Source organism: Neophocaena asiaeorientalis, unplaced genomic scaffold, assembly GCF_003031525.2.
Source record: "Neophocaena asiaeorientalis asiaeorientalis breed wild unplaced genomic scaffold, Neophocaena_asiaeorientalis_V1.1 scaffold57, whole genome shotgun sequence".
In the NCBI taxonomy this organism is placed as follows: Eukaryota; Metazoa; Chordata; class Mammalia; order Artiodactyla; family Phocoenidae; genus Neophocaena; species Neophocaena asiaeorientalis.
In genome coordinates, this window is record NW_020172731.1 from 2,633,226 (window position 1) to 2,649,485 (window position 16,260).

General features: G+C 38.1%; 1 protein-coding gene across 1 annotated transcript in view; it reads right to left on the minus strand.

The window, feature by feature from the left end:
* FGF10 (fibroblast growth factor 10) overlaps positions 1 to 1,858 on the minus strand; it is an 82,189-nt gene extending 80,331 nt beyond the window's left edge. The window contains exon 1 of the mRNA XM_024740346.1: positions 181 to 1,858. Coding sequence (XP_024596114.1) covers positions 181 to 505 — 325 coding nt within the window. The 5' untranslated portion in view covers positions 506 to 1,858. The remainder of the gene's footprint in view (positions 1 to 180) is intronic.
* Between the last annotated feature and the right edge of the window lie 14,402 nt (positions 1,859 to 16,260).

Sequence of the window (16,260 nt, forward strand, 5' to 3'; positions counted from 1 at the left end):
GGCGGCGCAATGTATCCACCCGTGGGGGGGGTGATTTAGTGTGAAAGTATTCCACTTAATCATTTTACAGGAGTTGGGGACGTAAATATTTAGCTGGCCACATCTGGAACAGATTCCCCCCCCCCCTCCGTGGGGTGGGGTGGATAATTGGAAGGAGGGGAGCGCGCATTTGTTACTTACTGTACGGGCAGTTCTCCTTCTTGGTACCGCTGACCTTCCCGTTCTCAATCTTGAGAAAGTACTTGGTGAAAGAGAAGAGCTTTCTCCAGCGGACATCTCCTTGGAGGTGATTGTAGCTCCGCACATGCCTCCCCGCACTGGAAGGAGAGGAGAAGGACGAGGAAGAAGAGGAGTTGGTGGCCTCTGGTGACACCATGCCCTGACCAAGGGCTTGGCAGGTGACAGGGACGGAAGACACTAAGAACAGCAACAAGAAGCAGCAGCAGCAGCAGCCGGGCAGGTGGGGAAAGGCTGAGGCACAATGTGTCAGTATCCATTTCCACATTGTACTGAAACTCTCGGCACTGGAAATTGTCTCATCAGAAGGAACATACTGGAACGGTAAGACCTGGTGCGAGGCAAGGAGACAGCTGGAGGTGGCGGCCGCTGGTTAGCTCCCTCTGGGCTCGGATCTGGCCAGAAGTGAAAGCACCAACATCCATAACTCCTCGGAAGGGCCGGCTGCCTCTTCTCGCTCCTTTCTCGGATCCGCTGACGCGCGCCCCGCGGTCTCCCGGTGAATGTGGACGTGGGTGGCCGCAGTAGCAGGAGCTGGTGGTGGCCGTCGTGGTGTGGGTAACCCTCGATCTTCGCTCCCCCGGGAGTTACTTTGTTCTCTTCTTCACTCCTTTCTTCACCATGTTAGATGCAGAAAAAGGTCTGAAAAACAGATGACAGCACGGTGAACAAAACCCAAAGGGGCTGGGGTGGGAGGCTGGGGGAGGTATCTGCGCCCTTCTGCGGTTGGCACCTTCTGGTCCCTCTCTGCACAGCCCCAGCTTGCTGGCCAGTTCTAAAAGTGAGTCCCTTTGAGTTGTCAGAACTGGAGTCAGCTGCCCGGTCGCCGTTGTTCTCTTCCCCCTCTTGCTTTCTCTTTTTGGTGGTGCCTGTTGATTTGAAGCCTCCAGAAAGTCACTTATTGTTTGGAGGGGATGGCGGTTGGTGTTTTGTTTGGCCCTATTTTCCTCCCCCCGCCGCCCCCCTTCCTTTGGAAAGCCCGCTTGTAAACAGGTTGAAGCCTGGAGTCTAAATGTCAGTGATTCTAAGCCAGAGGTGGGCTCTGCCTCTGCTGGCCAAACCTCATTTGCAGGGGTGGAGAAGCGGGGGGCGGGCGGGGGGAAAGGGGGTCAAACGGCGGTGGGACATCTGAAACCCTCGGCTGCTGGGAACGCCGAGGAGAGGGAGGGGGAGGGGGCAGGGAGTGGGGAGAGCAGGGGAGCGAGGAGAAGGGAGCGCGATGCCTCTGCCTGGAGCTCGGGGGCTGCGGGTCCTTTCCTCGCCACCCGGGCCGCCGCAGCCTGCAGGCTCCGCCAGCGCCTCCAGCTTGGGCTAATTGCTGCGAAAGCGTCCTTGTGCTCGCAGCGCTGGTCACCGGAGCGAGCAGTATCCTCACGCCTTCTGAATTTTGCTGTCTTCCAGTCTGAACCAATCCCCTCTGGGGAGCCCCTTTCTCACTTGTTTTCCAGTATAGGATTTTTTATTTATTTTTTCCTTTTGGCAGTGAAGTACTTGAGAGCCACCTGGAGCCTGGGGTTTAGCTGACTTTTTTTTCCCCCCTCGCTCACAGAAGCAAGGGAGGGCTGAGGGAGAAAACAGAAGATGCTGAGGATAAACCCTCCAAGGCAGTAGATTATAAACTTGGTGGGAGCGAGCAAAGAAAAGGAAGACATAATTAGCTTCCTTTCCTCCTCTTCTGCCAGCTTCCAAGGAGGTCTCTGCTTTAATGAATCACTGATTTCTCGCTTCCTTTGCTGAAGTAAAAAGTTCACACTTTGGCCCTCTCTGACTTTTAAGCTCAGGGAGATTTATCACCACCCCTAAAAGTCGCCTCTCTCGGCGCAAATGAAATCAGGGACCGAAATGACCGATTTCTGATAGCTAACAAGGGTCGTTTACAGAATAACGCGTGCACTTCAAAGCGAACTCATTTTATTGAGATTGCGAAGATTTAACCATACGATTTTGCCGAATATTCTGCTGTTTCCTAGGCAATTTCCTTTGCCGTCAAGAGGTATTTTCTCTCTTCTGTCTTCAAATTTTAATGTTTAAAGGGCTCTATTTTATAAAATAACTGTACCACCCGTCTCCCTCTCTTTTTCACATTCACCACCCTGAAACTCCTTCATTGCTAATAAACTTGCTCATGTCTCAGGTACAGACAGAATCAAGTCCCTGGCTAGGCAGCCTTTGCCAAGGATTAAGAGGCACAAAGAAGGAGATACTGTGATAATCCGTTCCAATCTGAGTAAGAATTCCTAGAGAGTCTCTTTAAGAATTACTCTAAACTAGGGACAGCCTGACTGGAAGAAGTGACTGAAGATGTATTGGTATAAAGTATTTATGTTCTGTAAGGCAGTTGGACCTGTGTGTTATGTTGAAGCATGTGAAATTGCCAATATTTTATGGTTTTTGACCTTCAGAAGTGGCAGTTTCATATGGTTCGACCTAATTTTTAGGCAGCTATCCTAAGAGGGTGAATCACTTCAAGGTGAACTTGGGAGTTTGACCTCTGCAACTGTAATTCGGAGGGAACTAATCAGGCGAGCTTGTGTATATACTACAAACCAGAGTCCCTGCAATGTGCATTTGGTCTCAGTCTTCATTGAACAGGAGAAAAGACAAAGAAATTTAAAAATCTACCTTTGGAAATGGGCTTTAGGAATATTGCCTAATTATGTTGTTTGGTGACTTGAAAAATGACTTTACACCGTGCTCTTATAGTTTCCTGTGCATTCAGAGCCTTTGAAACAGAACATTTTAATACTAGAATCAGGATTTTAACTGCATTATTTATAAACCATTGCAATGCTTATTCAGAAGACTTTGACAATGTGGTAAACACAGTAGATTTTTATATTCAATGTAATTAGCTCTGATTTCTGTAGCTATTAATTGGAGAGTTAAGCAAATAAAGAGCATATGTCAAACAAGTCTGGTTCTTTCATTAAAGCATGGATATTTAAAAATAAACTCACAGTGCTAATTTCAATTTTCTAGTTCATTGTTTTATACCTGAGCTGAAAAATGCCTAAAAAAGAGTGTAGTGTTTCTAAGGAAATAGTTTCAGCCCAGTTGTTCAGCAGAATCCAAATGTTTGAATTGACAAGTAATTAAACCTACATATTTTTTTGAAAATAAAAATATGTTTGATGAAACCGTACAATAAAAATCCTGCCATGAAAAGTTACAAAACACATGAAATTATTTTGAGGTTTCTCTGCACTGGGCACCAACAGTATTGGTGCCAGCTTGAGATCCTTTCAATTCTTTTAACTCACAATAGACAACCCCCCACCCCAAACCTCGAGAGTAGTCTCTCTGTCTCTCTCTGTCTCTGTCTCTCTCTCTCACACATACACACTCTCTTGTCTCTCTTTCACACACACATATCTACCAACTTTCTTCTCCAGTAGAAGAAGCTGTTCAGACATTTAAGTTAGAGGTTTTGTGTTTTTATTCTGTCCTAAATGGGAAAAGTACATCTTTAAAACTTCCATATTAAAATCTGCTTGCAGCAGGTGCAGTGTTTAAAAGTTCTAGAGCCCTTTCGCCTCTCTTCTGTACAACGTGATGACAGGAAGGGCATTTACAAAACAGCCCAAAGGAAAAGCTGACATAGCTTTTTAGATTATATCTCATTCTTCTTTCTCTTTTCTGTACAGCCTTTCTTTTATAGCACAGTTGAATCCCTAAATACTCCACTGCTTTGCATTGTTAGGTCACCTCTTAGGTTAGCCCGAGAAAGCCTGAGAAAAGTTCCACAGGAAAGATGCACTATTTAACGGAATTCAATCTCTCCCAATAGATTTGAATCACTAACATAAATGTATGAATGTAGATTATATCTCTGTAATGAGGCCTGAATCATTCTCAGTTACTTCAAAGGACTGAAATTCTACCTTCCTTTTTTAGCAGCAATAATCAGGTCTTAATGGATTCCTTTATTAATTGTTTCTCTGCAACGATTGAAAAGGACAGTACAAGCTTCAGATTAGAATGGTACCTACTAATTCTAAAAGGCAGTTTTTCTCTTCTTTCCAACCTCTGGAAGGCATGCTTTATTTCTATGCCCTAAACATATCCAGTAATGTTAGGCTAAATCTTTACTGGGGGAAATAGATGTGGCCTTTTGTTAAACACGATGTCTTGAGAAATTATTGAGGCTTTTAAAAGCAAGACTATGGCAGCAGCCACTGAAGAATCCTAAAACGTGGTTATTTGACCTCAGAGAAGCAGTTTGTGTATTTGCTTCCAGATCCTTCAGTAGCTATTCTGTTGAAGCAGTTGGATTCTTTATGTTGCCTGGCACTATCTGTGGTTCACTTACAAGATGTGTGTTCTATTATGTGCGATGTTATTGGCAGTGTCAGTAAGCTGCTTTAAATAATACTAAGTCAGGTCAAAAGTCAGCCAGGCTGTTCTACAAAGTAGACATGTGCAGGCCTCATTTTTGAAGTGTGCAGTGCAGGCTTTATGAGTATGTACTCCAGCTCGTTTTTTCTTTGGGATACGGAAGATGCCAGTTTTAAGGCTTTGTTGGGGCTTGTGATCTTACCAGGATGCAACTAGAGATGATGCTAATAGTCATAATATCTGGGGGAAAATAAAATAGTGATATCTTATTGGTTTTTAACTAGGGGTTTCAAATGAAAGGAAAAGAGGTCTTACCTCATGGACAGTAGTGTAATACTGCAGAGCCAATGGGACTCTTAGCAATAATTGAATCTAACTCATTCATTTCATAGGTGAATGAACAACTGATGCCCAAGTCACTCAGTGGTAGAACAGAGTTTGGAACTCAGGTACTAGGTTATGGGCTATTGTCCTAATTTTTTGGTAACACCTGTCTTGTCTCTTTTCTCTTTTCCCCTCTCTGCTCCTCTTCTCCTTATCATTGACTACTCATCACTCTAATGTCTGAGATGCCAGCAGGGAAATGATAAAAAGGGTTAGGAGGCTTTACTTATGGAAAACCAATATTTCTTTGTTACAGTAGATTAGCCAGAGAAAAGTAATAAAATAATTTAGTGTTGAATTATTAAGTACCAGTTGACTAGCCAAATAAATATTGAGATTTATTTGGCAAAGGGGGCTATTTTATCAAAGCCTGTGAAATGAACACAATTGGAAAGCAATGTATATACATATTTCTAGAATATTCAAGGATTTTTAAAAATACATAATCTAATTTATAAGTTATCCTCCAGAAAATTTATGGCAACTTCTAGAAAAGTAGATTTATAATTTGATTCTGTTTTCTGTATTCTACTATTAAGTTTCCATAAAGCAGTATGATATTTCAGAGCATAGGTATTGGATTAAACAATTTTTTACAAAGTTTGAAGCTAATGTAAATTTCCTATTCCCTAGCTCTCAAACAGACTTAATGATCTCTTATTGAGAAGGAAAAATGGCCAAGATGGTGAAAAGGAATTTTTGAAGGAAAAAATATTCTATATAAGGATGTTTAAATCATTTAATAAATCACCAAAAATTCCTGGAAACTGAACTCTGCATCTTGGCACCAAACACAACAAACATATTTCCACAAAGCTGCTGTTTGTCTCCTTCCAGCTGATGGTAAACAGAACCTTCCCTTGACAAAGCTGTGAAGTCTCTGAAGAGTTCTGTTTGTTTTCTGTGTTCTCAGCTGTCCCTTTGTCGAAATGTGCCTCCTTTCACTTCAAGCTCTCTAGGTTTCTTAGTCCTGTACCCTAGATCAAAAATTTAAACATTTTGATCTCAGTCATTTATGTTTGTGAATTAATTGGCAGGTCGTAGTGTTTTCTTTAAAGTTGCAACGTTTTATAACAACAACATTTGTAGTATCTTCATTTCTCCATCCATTCACTAATTGGTTTTTATTCAACTAATGTTTATTGATACCTACTGTGTGCTAGCTGGACATTGTACATTTTGCAGGATTTTACAATAAATGAGAGCAATTTACCTTTCAAAGAGCATGAATGAATGAATGAACGAACAAATGAATGATTTTAGGCACTTTATTATTGATGGACGAAACAGGGTTATCTTAGGACTCAGACAGCAAATGGAGAGATTGAGAAGAGAAAGAAGAGCCCCTGAAATTTCTTTCTGGTTGTTCTACTCCTTACAGGAAGAGCTGAAGGAAACCCTGAACTCTATTCTCAGCTTCATGAAGGAGCAAGACTCGATCTTTGACGGCTTTATGGCCCTGGCACAACCCCTACACTTTCTCCTGCACTCTGGGGATTTGGGCTACGTCCTTTCTGCTAACTGAACCTGACTCGGTTTCTTTTCCTTCTGTTCTCAGACTCCTGGATGCACATTTTGTGTTTTCTAGCTCATTATGTTAATTATTTCCCACTAAGAGTTCCCTAATCTATCTGCTGCCGTGTGCTTCCCATTAAAACATACACATCATCAAATATAATTTGACCTAACATCCGTTCTCCCTATTTGACAAATTTTTCTCTGATAAATAGACTTTGACAAAGATTTATTATCAATGAATTAGTATTCATAGAATATTACAAATTAGTATTAACAGAAATATTATTGTTTTGGAGGAATGCAATATGCACGGTGCTGGTTTTTCTTGGGTTGGTCCCCAGACCGATTTTCTGCCCTTTTCTGCTCAGCTCTGTTCTGACATCTGTGCATCACCAGTGTCCCTTGGATGGATGGATGACTTGCAGTTGGTTTTGGCAGTGGGAGAATGGGATCTTCAGAAGATTAGAGAACTTCTGGGTGTTTCTTCCTCTCCTCCTCTTTGTTTCAGTGTCACTTTTCTAGGAGCGGCTGTGTCCCGCCAGATCCTCTCCTCCAGGGCTCCAGCTACCACTGGAGTTCCTACAACATTTCCTCCCCTCAGCCCTGAAGTGCAAGGGGTGGTAACAGTTCCTCTCTATTGCAAATCTGCATCATCCTTTGCTCTTTCCTTTCACATACATACACCTCTATAACTAGTAATTTTGTTCAAGTCTCTTCACATGAAGCAATGAGGGTAAATTTTGTGTCCTAGTCAGGGCACCAACTATGGTATATATATTCTGATAACCAGCGTATAATAAAATACATTTTGTATATATGCAAAACTCCACAGGGGAGTGTAATTTAATACAAAGTACCTTGGGGAGCATCTAGTGCTTGCTTGACGTGCTATATTCCTTGAGCTGTACGAAAGATAGCGACACATGTCATTTGCCCTCAAGAAGTGTAGAATCTAGTATTAAGTTTTGATTGATTATCGTGGAAGTTTTTTGATTTGGTGAATGATTTTGAAGTACAAAATTAAAGAGTAGACATTTTGGTTACCAAATGTGCAGTAGAACACTTTTACATAAATAAATTTAGAAAAGGAATTCAGCAAAGTAGAAATTGTGTTCATAGAAAGGACATGTATTTGTGGAAAGCTATAAAAAGCTCTATAGTAAAATTAGCTTTCTTCATTTTAGTTTGGTATGAAACTTTAACTGTTTCCTGATTTAAATCTTTACTAATCTTTAAAAATCATTAATTTTTTGTGAGTAAATTTGTTGTACTAACTGACCTTTGCTTATAGTTTAGTAAAGAAAGGAAGGAGGGGAATTAACAGTATTATTTTCTGGCCTACTTTTTTTTTTTTTTTTTTTTTTTTTGGAACCACTGCGCCACCAGGGAAGCCCCTGGCCTACTTTGTTTTTATATAAAAACAAATCTTTAAGAACAGAGATGTAGGCAGGCTTGAAATATACAGTTGGGCATAAAAGCTGGTTATGGTACCAAAACTCCCCAAATTAAATACATATACAGATAATTTTGTGAGCTGACCACCTTTCAGACAATTACACAAATTTGACAGAAGTATAATTTGTTATAGAAATCAATATAGCCTAGAATATATGGAGCGCAGATCAAGGATTTCACTTTTATCCTCTCACTTTATCACCCTGAACAATGATAAAGCTTTATAGCTGGAAAAGACTTTTAACTTCCTTAGTTCTTTATAGGTGAAAAAAGAAGAAGAGAAAAGGCCTGGGAAGATGAAGCAAGCTGTTCAGGATGACAGTGATGAGCCAGTACGTATGCACTAAAATAGCAAATTGCAAGAATTTCAGCTTTCACATACTTAATGGATGTAATCTCCTTGCAAGAACAACAGTGGCCCCTGCTGAGGCTGTGGGACAGGGAGGGAGAAAAGGAACATTTCAGAATCTCCAGGGCATTTAGCATGCTGTTCGGAGAATTCTCAGGGTTTATTCCAATGCGTGCCTTTAGAAGAGCAAGTCCCTGTGGTTAACATATGAAGTTACCCCCGAATTAGGAAAGCGTCTACATAAATCCTAGCTAAGGGGTAAAGAGATTGCTCTTGGAATAATAGTTCAAAATATGTCATTTTAAAATTAATCAAGAATCTATAAGGGCTTCTTCTTGTCTCTGCCATTCTGGCTTTTATGTTCCTATTTCAGTTATCAGTGGAGGTTTGGATAATTTGGTTTGATATATTTAAATTTTATGGGCAGAGAGAAAAAGGACTTAGAAATATTTCTTTGGCTAACTTGTGAGAAAGAAATATTATTTTGTCTTTAACCAAAATTATACTCACTTGTGCATGGATTAGGGTATGCTCTTCCTACTTTATAGCATTACATTTTCTGGATTTATGTATTTATCTCGTATTGGTTTTACCTATATTTGCCATGGTTAAAAAACAGGAAAATATATATGAGAAATATTTTAATCTCATATTTTCTGCAATTAGAAACTTAATTGTGGGAAATCACCTTACCCATTCCCTCATTCCTATCATTACACACACACACACACACACACACACACACACACACACACACACACACCTTTAAGCACTTCTTGTTAGCTACCTAGTTTTGTTTTGAATTATTGAAAAATAAAGCCTGTCAGATCATTTAGAATTGATTGAAAAATAATTTTTTTAACTCCAAAGCTTGAATTAGGAAGATGGCCAAAAATTACAGTGGCTCATTTTCATTATTTTCTCTTTTATTCCAGTTTTATTGAGAAATAATTGACACGCATCTCTGTATAAATTTAAGATATACAGCATGATGATTTGATCTACATATATTGTGAAATGATTACCACAACAGGTTTAGTTAACATCCATCATATCATATAGATAAAACAAAAAGAAAAGAAAAAGAAAAAAAAATTTCTCCTTGGGATGAGAACTCTTAGGATCTACTCTCTTATCAACGTCCCTGTATATTATGCAGTGTTAGCTATAGTCGTCATGTTGTGCATTACATCCCTACTACTTATTTATTTTGTAAACCTTTTGACCACCTTCCTCCAAATACATAAACAACTTTTGCACTAGTTCAATATTTACCTATAACAGATTTTTGTTATTTATACAAATTAGTACTGGATGCTCTCTGTTTTAGAGGTCAACTTCTAGATTGACAGAAATAAAGCTAGCAAAAGAATTACTTAGTGGAACAGAGAAAGTAGTCTATTGTAATTGGAAGGCAACTATGAACATTTGGTTTATCAAAGAAAGTTAAATGTTACAGTAATGGAAACTGTAGACAAACTGTGAGTTCTTTGTCATCAATGAATAAGATAGCGGAGGAAGTAGAAAGGAGTATTGACCTTAGAAGTACACGTTGAAGTCCAGGGAGGTGGAGTAACCTGCCCAAATGGCAGGATTCCCACACAATCCTGTGAATAGAAAAACACTGGGTACACAGATTGAGTACTTTGAACCTCAGAAATGCCAGTTAGCAAAGTTTGGGGGTATCTGTTGGGAAGATCCAGTGGGTAACAGCAGTGGTACTTTGTAATGATGTCTTTTTGTAGTTTTCTTTTTTAGATACCTCATTTTATTATTTCTTCCAGAAAGTTCAGGGTTCTGAATGTAGGCTCAAATGAAAGCATGTCCTCTGCTTCTTTATTCCTTTTCTAAATGCAGACATTTGTTCTGCACAACTGCTTCTTCTGCTTCATTATTGATACTGCAGCAGTAACGGTAAAGAGAGCCTTTTCCCGTAACTTGGGGGATGTGCTTTATGTGTTAAGTTGCCCTTCTCCTTTTATCCCTTGGGGGCAGAGACCTGACTTCTGAGCTAATTTTGTGCCAAGATAAAAAATAATTTGGTTATCTTGCTTAGAAATTGAAGGCTGATGACTGCACATAGATTCTACATAATTAGTGGAGAAAAAAAAAATTGCAAACTATTTGAGGACATTCCCAGTGAGCAACTGGAACTTCCTTTGGTGAGGATTCTTAACACAAGACCCCAATCTCATTTTTTCAGAGAACAAAGGGGGCCATGGGGGTAAAAAATCCCTATTTAATCACTGCTTAAGAATTAGAATTTAGGTAACAAACTGCTGTCATTTTCAACTTTGCTTTTGTATTTTGAGTTTGTCAGATGAATTTTTGTTAATGTACTTTTAAATTAAGTAAAACTTTAAATTAGAACAAACATGGAACACCTAAGGACAGGATCTCCCATTATCAAAATGCAAAATAAAATTGACTGTGATGTTAAAAAAATTTATAACTAAGCAAAGCCAGTGGGAAAAAGTGACTAGTTTATCTTTTGGTAAACAAGCAAGGGAAATGAAATACAGACAGCAAGGAAGCCACATATTTGGTAAAGACAGAAACCTCAGATTTTTTTTTTAATAAAGCAATTTTCAGATTTAGCAACATAAAGTATAATTAGTTTTGGTACGTAAGAACATTTTATTGATAAACACTACCCTTTTAGGCCTACTGAAAATACACAAGGCTATATCCACAGGACAGCAGATAGATGTTTTAGGAAGAAATTAATTGCTGTATAAAGTTTTGGGAGCCAGTTTCATTTACATCATTTTTTGTCTTGAAGATATTTGCTTCTGTCACTTGGAAGGAATCCATTTTTTCCTGTTTGAATTGTCTTTATCACCAAGTAGATTTTCCAAAGCTATTCTGCTGAGTGACTATTAGGGAAAATTGGAAATCTGTGCCTGACATTATGTTGGTAGGTGGAGAAAGAAAAGGCTCTGTACCCTCTAACTTCCATCAGGAAAGAGCAGAATCTGGAAGTAAATTACTATTAAGAAGGGATGAAGGGAAGGTGAAATATTTTGTCACACAGGCTGTTCCCTCCTAGGGCCCAGTGGTGGGGGATGGAGAGAGCCCAGCCACTCTGCTGGCATGCAGATGGAGGGGGTTCTGATCCAGATCCCTGCCTTTCATCAAAGCAGCTGTAAGACCAAGAGCCTGAGCCTTGGCACTTTCCTCTTTTGGTGGAGAGAAGTAGACGAGGCACTGTTCTCAATTCTAAAGGTGTGTAAGGTTCAGTGGAGGAGGCTGGAAGCTTAGGTAGGACCATGACAGGAGGGAGTGGTTGCTCCTTTGGTGCACATTTTTTAAAAGCAAAACCACTTTAAGAACCCTAACATAAGTCATCACTCTTCTCTTGTAATGTTTTACTTTCAGCACTGTTGTATGGATATTATCAAAGTTAGTAATAGTAACATGCTTTTGTTTAAAAGGGAGAGAATCTTTTATAGAATGAGAACGTAATGTGTTTGAAACTGGGCGATACATGGAAACTCAAATCAGTCTTTGCCTCAGCAGATGTTGTGTGTGCTACATGCTGTTGAATATTATTTTGGGTTTATTTTCTGACAGAGGTGTATTTCTTGGAACTGTCTCTTATAGGAAAATATGCAGTTTCTCAGCCTTCACTTTCTATACTTTCACATTGCTGGAGACTGCCCAAGTCTGTCCAGATGCAAGTTAGATGTAGAATGGCAAATGCTTGTTAATCTGTGTTTTAATTATCTCTTCTAATAGTATCTTCTACAGTTGTTCATGTGGGGGGAAAGAATAACTCAGAATATTTGTCAGGCTTTTGTCTATTATTATATTTATAAGTGTAATCATTATAATTATTACATTTGCAGGTGAATAGGAAAAGAGGGAAGGGCACTAGCCCTGGAACTTAGGAAATCTAGATTATATTTCTAGTTCTAACACTAATAATTTTGAGGCCTAGCACTAATATTTAGGTAAAAGAGTAGATACCCTTTGGCTCTAAAATTATCGAACATGTGAGACCCAGAATAACGAAGGATGTACTTTACCAGTACTGCATATGGCACTAGTAGGAACAAATAGCATTTAACATTGAGAGTCTGATCTTGTCACTTGAATTATTTGTGGAATCATGGAATGATAGAACTGAATGCCCATTTACTATCATACTCTATTTTCATTTTTCTCCTTACAGTTGCACAGGAGGCAACTATGGTCCAGAAAGGAAAAATTACTTGCCTAAGATTATCCAGCTAATTAGTGACAGAACCTGTAGAAGCTGCGTGCTGCAACTTTCCAATATTCTTTTCTCTTATACCCATCTTTTGAAGCAAATGTAATGTAAATTTTTTGTTTTTAGAAAGATAAGTAATAGAGTGAGAAATGTAGTGAGTAAATGCAAATGTAGATAAAGGGGAACTCTGACTAAATGGATTTTTAAAAAAAATCTTATACAAGTTACTATAAAAAAGACTTTGGCATAAATCTAGTTACTTAGGATGGGAAGGGTTTGGAAGTCAAGTCCATGGTACTTGATTAAAGATAAGAAATCAAGAGTAACCATAGGTGACCCTGATGGGATAAGACAAATCTGTTTGATTACTTATTTATAATTATATTTTAGAGTCCTCAATGATACTGAAATAATCTACAGTTGAACGTTCTCAGCCAATAGAAATTAATTGAAAACAAATTATCAAAACACTACATGAACGAGCAGAAAAATGGTGAACTCTATTTTTTTAAATTTTGTTTCATTTTTTTAACATCTTTATTGGAGTATAATTGCTTTACAATGGTGTGTTAGTTTCTGCTTCATAACAAAGTGAACCAGTTATACATATACATAGGTTCCCATATCTCTTCCCTCTAGCGTCTCCCTCCCTCCCACCCTCCCTATCCCACCCCTCTAGGAGGTCACAAAGCACTGAGCTGATCTCACTGTGCTATGCGGCTGCTTCCCACTAGCTATCTATTTTACATTTGACTTTTGTGTTTCCATACGAATTGTGAAATTTTTTGTTCTAGTTCTGTGAAAAATGCCAGTGGTACATTGATAGGGATTGCATTGAATCTGTAGATTGCTTTGGGTAGTAGAGTCATTTTCACAATGTTGATTCTTCCAATCCAAGAACATGGTATATCTCTCCATCTATTTGTATCATTTTTAATTTCTTTCGTCAGTGTCTTATAATTTTCTGCATACAGGTCTTTTGTCTCCTTAGGTAGGTTTATTAGTAGATATTTTGTTCTTTTTGTTACAGTGGTAAGTGGGAGTGTTTTCTTAATTTCACTTTCAAATTTTTCATCATTAGTGTATAGGAATGCAAGAGATTTGTGTGCATTAATTTTGTATTCTGCTACTTTACCAAATTCATTGATTAGCTCTAGTAGTTTTCTGGTAACATCTTTACAATTCTCTGTGTATAGCATCATGTGATCTGCAAACAGTGACAGCTTTACTTCTTCTTTTCCAGCTTCTAGTTTTATTGATCTTTTCTATCGTTTCCTTCATTTCTTCTTCATTTATTTCTGATCTGATCTTTATGATTTCGTTCCTTCTGCTCACCTTGGGGTTTTTTTGTTCTACTTTCTCTAATTGCTTTAGGTGCAAGGTTAGATTGTTTATTTGAGATGTTTCCTGTTTCTTAAGGTAGGATTGTATTGCTATAAACTTCCCTCTTAGAACTGCTTTTGCTGCGTCCCATAGGTTTTGATGAACTCTTTCATCAGGTGATTTCTAGGAATTTACCCCAAGAAAATAATCTTTGACCTTCCCTGTCATCTGTGGAAAGATGACTTAAGTTTTAATACCTATCTCACCATTGCACTAACTGGACTTCCACCTTGCATATTTTGGTCCTGTCTCCTCTAGGATACTTCTTTAAACACAGAAGTTTTCTTTTATCATCACTTTGTGGTTTTTGTTTTTAATATGATTTTGTTTTGCTTTATTTATTTTGGGAAAACTTAGACTTTTAATAAAATCTTAGTCTAATGATTTCTCTTTATCCATATATTTTCTCAGTATGATTCTATACTACTCTGGGTACTTTCCCCTTAGAATGCTCTCCTTATTTCTTATATATCCATGCTTAGGGGGTTCATACATTGAATTCTTAATCAACACTAATCTCACTTCCATTTAAGTGGTTCTTCCATTATCTGGAAATAAAACTGATTTTCACTTTATGAATTTCCCAATCCCATTTTCATAAAATTATCTAGTAATTAATTTTAACAGTGCCACATTGCACAATTCTGGGGTCCATCATTCCTGTGTTAGTCTATGTGAAAAATGTCTCCTGGTATTTTGCAATGCATTTGCAATGCTGAGATTTATGTAGCAGACACTACTGGCTGCCAATCCAAGAACTATTGCCAGCCTTTCTCTTTGTGACATGGTTGCTAATTTATTTGGTAAATCCACCCTCCTCTTCAGGGCCATATAACTCACTATATACTATTGTTTTTGTTGGTGATTGGTTTTAGGATGGGCATGTGACATAGTTCTGGAATAAGGGAAGACTTCTGGCAACCTTACTGATAAATAAAGAGATGCCTTTTTTCATATGCCAGCCATTGTCTTATGTAGATGAGGTCTCTGGAACAATGGCAATTTGTGTCTATGAAGGAAGGTGTAGACTACAGTAAGCAGCCATCTGCAGTGACTGAAACTCTGATGAAATCACAGGCTTTCTAGTCTGAAACACCAAAATACAGAGTGATGACTTTAACCATTGGAAAGTGAAGGTCAGTTCTGGAAAGTGAAGAATCAGAATATTGTAGTCCCAAGTTTTCCTGACAAGCTCTGCCTAATTATCTGGCTAACCACTGAAACATGCATGTGTGCAACAGACCCTAGCTAAAGATAAAATAACTGAGCTGAGATCTGAGCTACTGAAGAATTTGTACTTTGAATCCAATCAAATTAATTAGCCAGAGAAATATAATAGAATCCACAGCATATCATTTCCAGTGTCCAGTATATAACCCCAAATCACTCAACATATGAAAAATCAGGAAAATATGACCCTTTCTCAAGAGAAAGGACAATTAGCAGATACCAATACCAAGATAACCCAAATGTTGAAATTAGCATAGAAGGACTTTAAGGAGTTACTCAATGAGGCAAATTAAGGTAAAGAAAAATATGCTCACAATGACTAAAAAGGTAAGAAATCAAATCATAGAGATAAAAACATTCAAAAGGAAAAACAAATAGAAATTCTGGAGCTGAAAATACAACATCCTCAATAGAAATGTCACTTAATAATATAATGGATATTTCAAGGAAAATAATCAGTGAGACTCAACTGGGTGAAGGCAATTATCTAAAGAATATAGAGAAAAAGATTTTAAAAACATAAAAGAGACTCTGGGGCTTATAGAATAATATTATTAGTTCTAATATACGTGTAGTTGGTACCCCTAAGGAGAGAAAGGAGAAAATATGGCAGGAAGAAGGAGGAGGCAGAAGAGGAGGAGGGAGAAATAGTGGCTGAAATTGTGAAAGACAAAAATTTATAGATTCACAGCAGCTCAGTGACTTATATGAACAATATCCCTAGATCTCTTAAGTAGATTGAATTATTATAGAAAATTTTATCATGGAATAAACTGCAGCCCCAGAGGGTTTCACTGATAAATTCTAAGAAACATTAATGAAGAAATAACCCAATATTACACTAAACATTTCATGATAAAGAGGAAAAGTTTCTCCAAAATTATGATGAGACTAGTAGAAAGGCTGACTAAGGCACTGCAAGGGAAAAAAAAGAAGAAAGAAACTAATGAACAATATCCCTTGTGACTATAGATTAAGTATATATGCTAATAACGAAGTATTAGCATAACAAAACATTAACATAAAAAGCACATTAAATCTTGACTAAGCAGTTTATCTTAGAAATGCCCATTTTAACATTTAAAATCTATTTTATTAACTATATTAACAAAGTACTATATTAACAAAATAAAAATTATTTCAATAAATGCAGAGG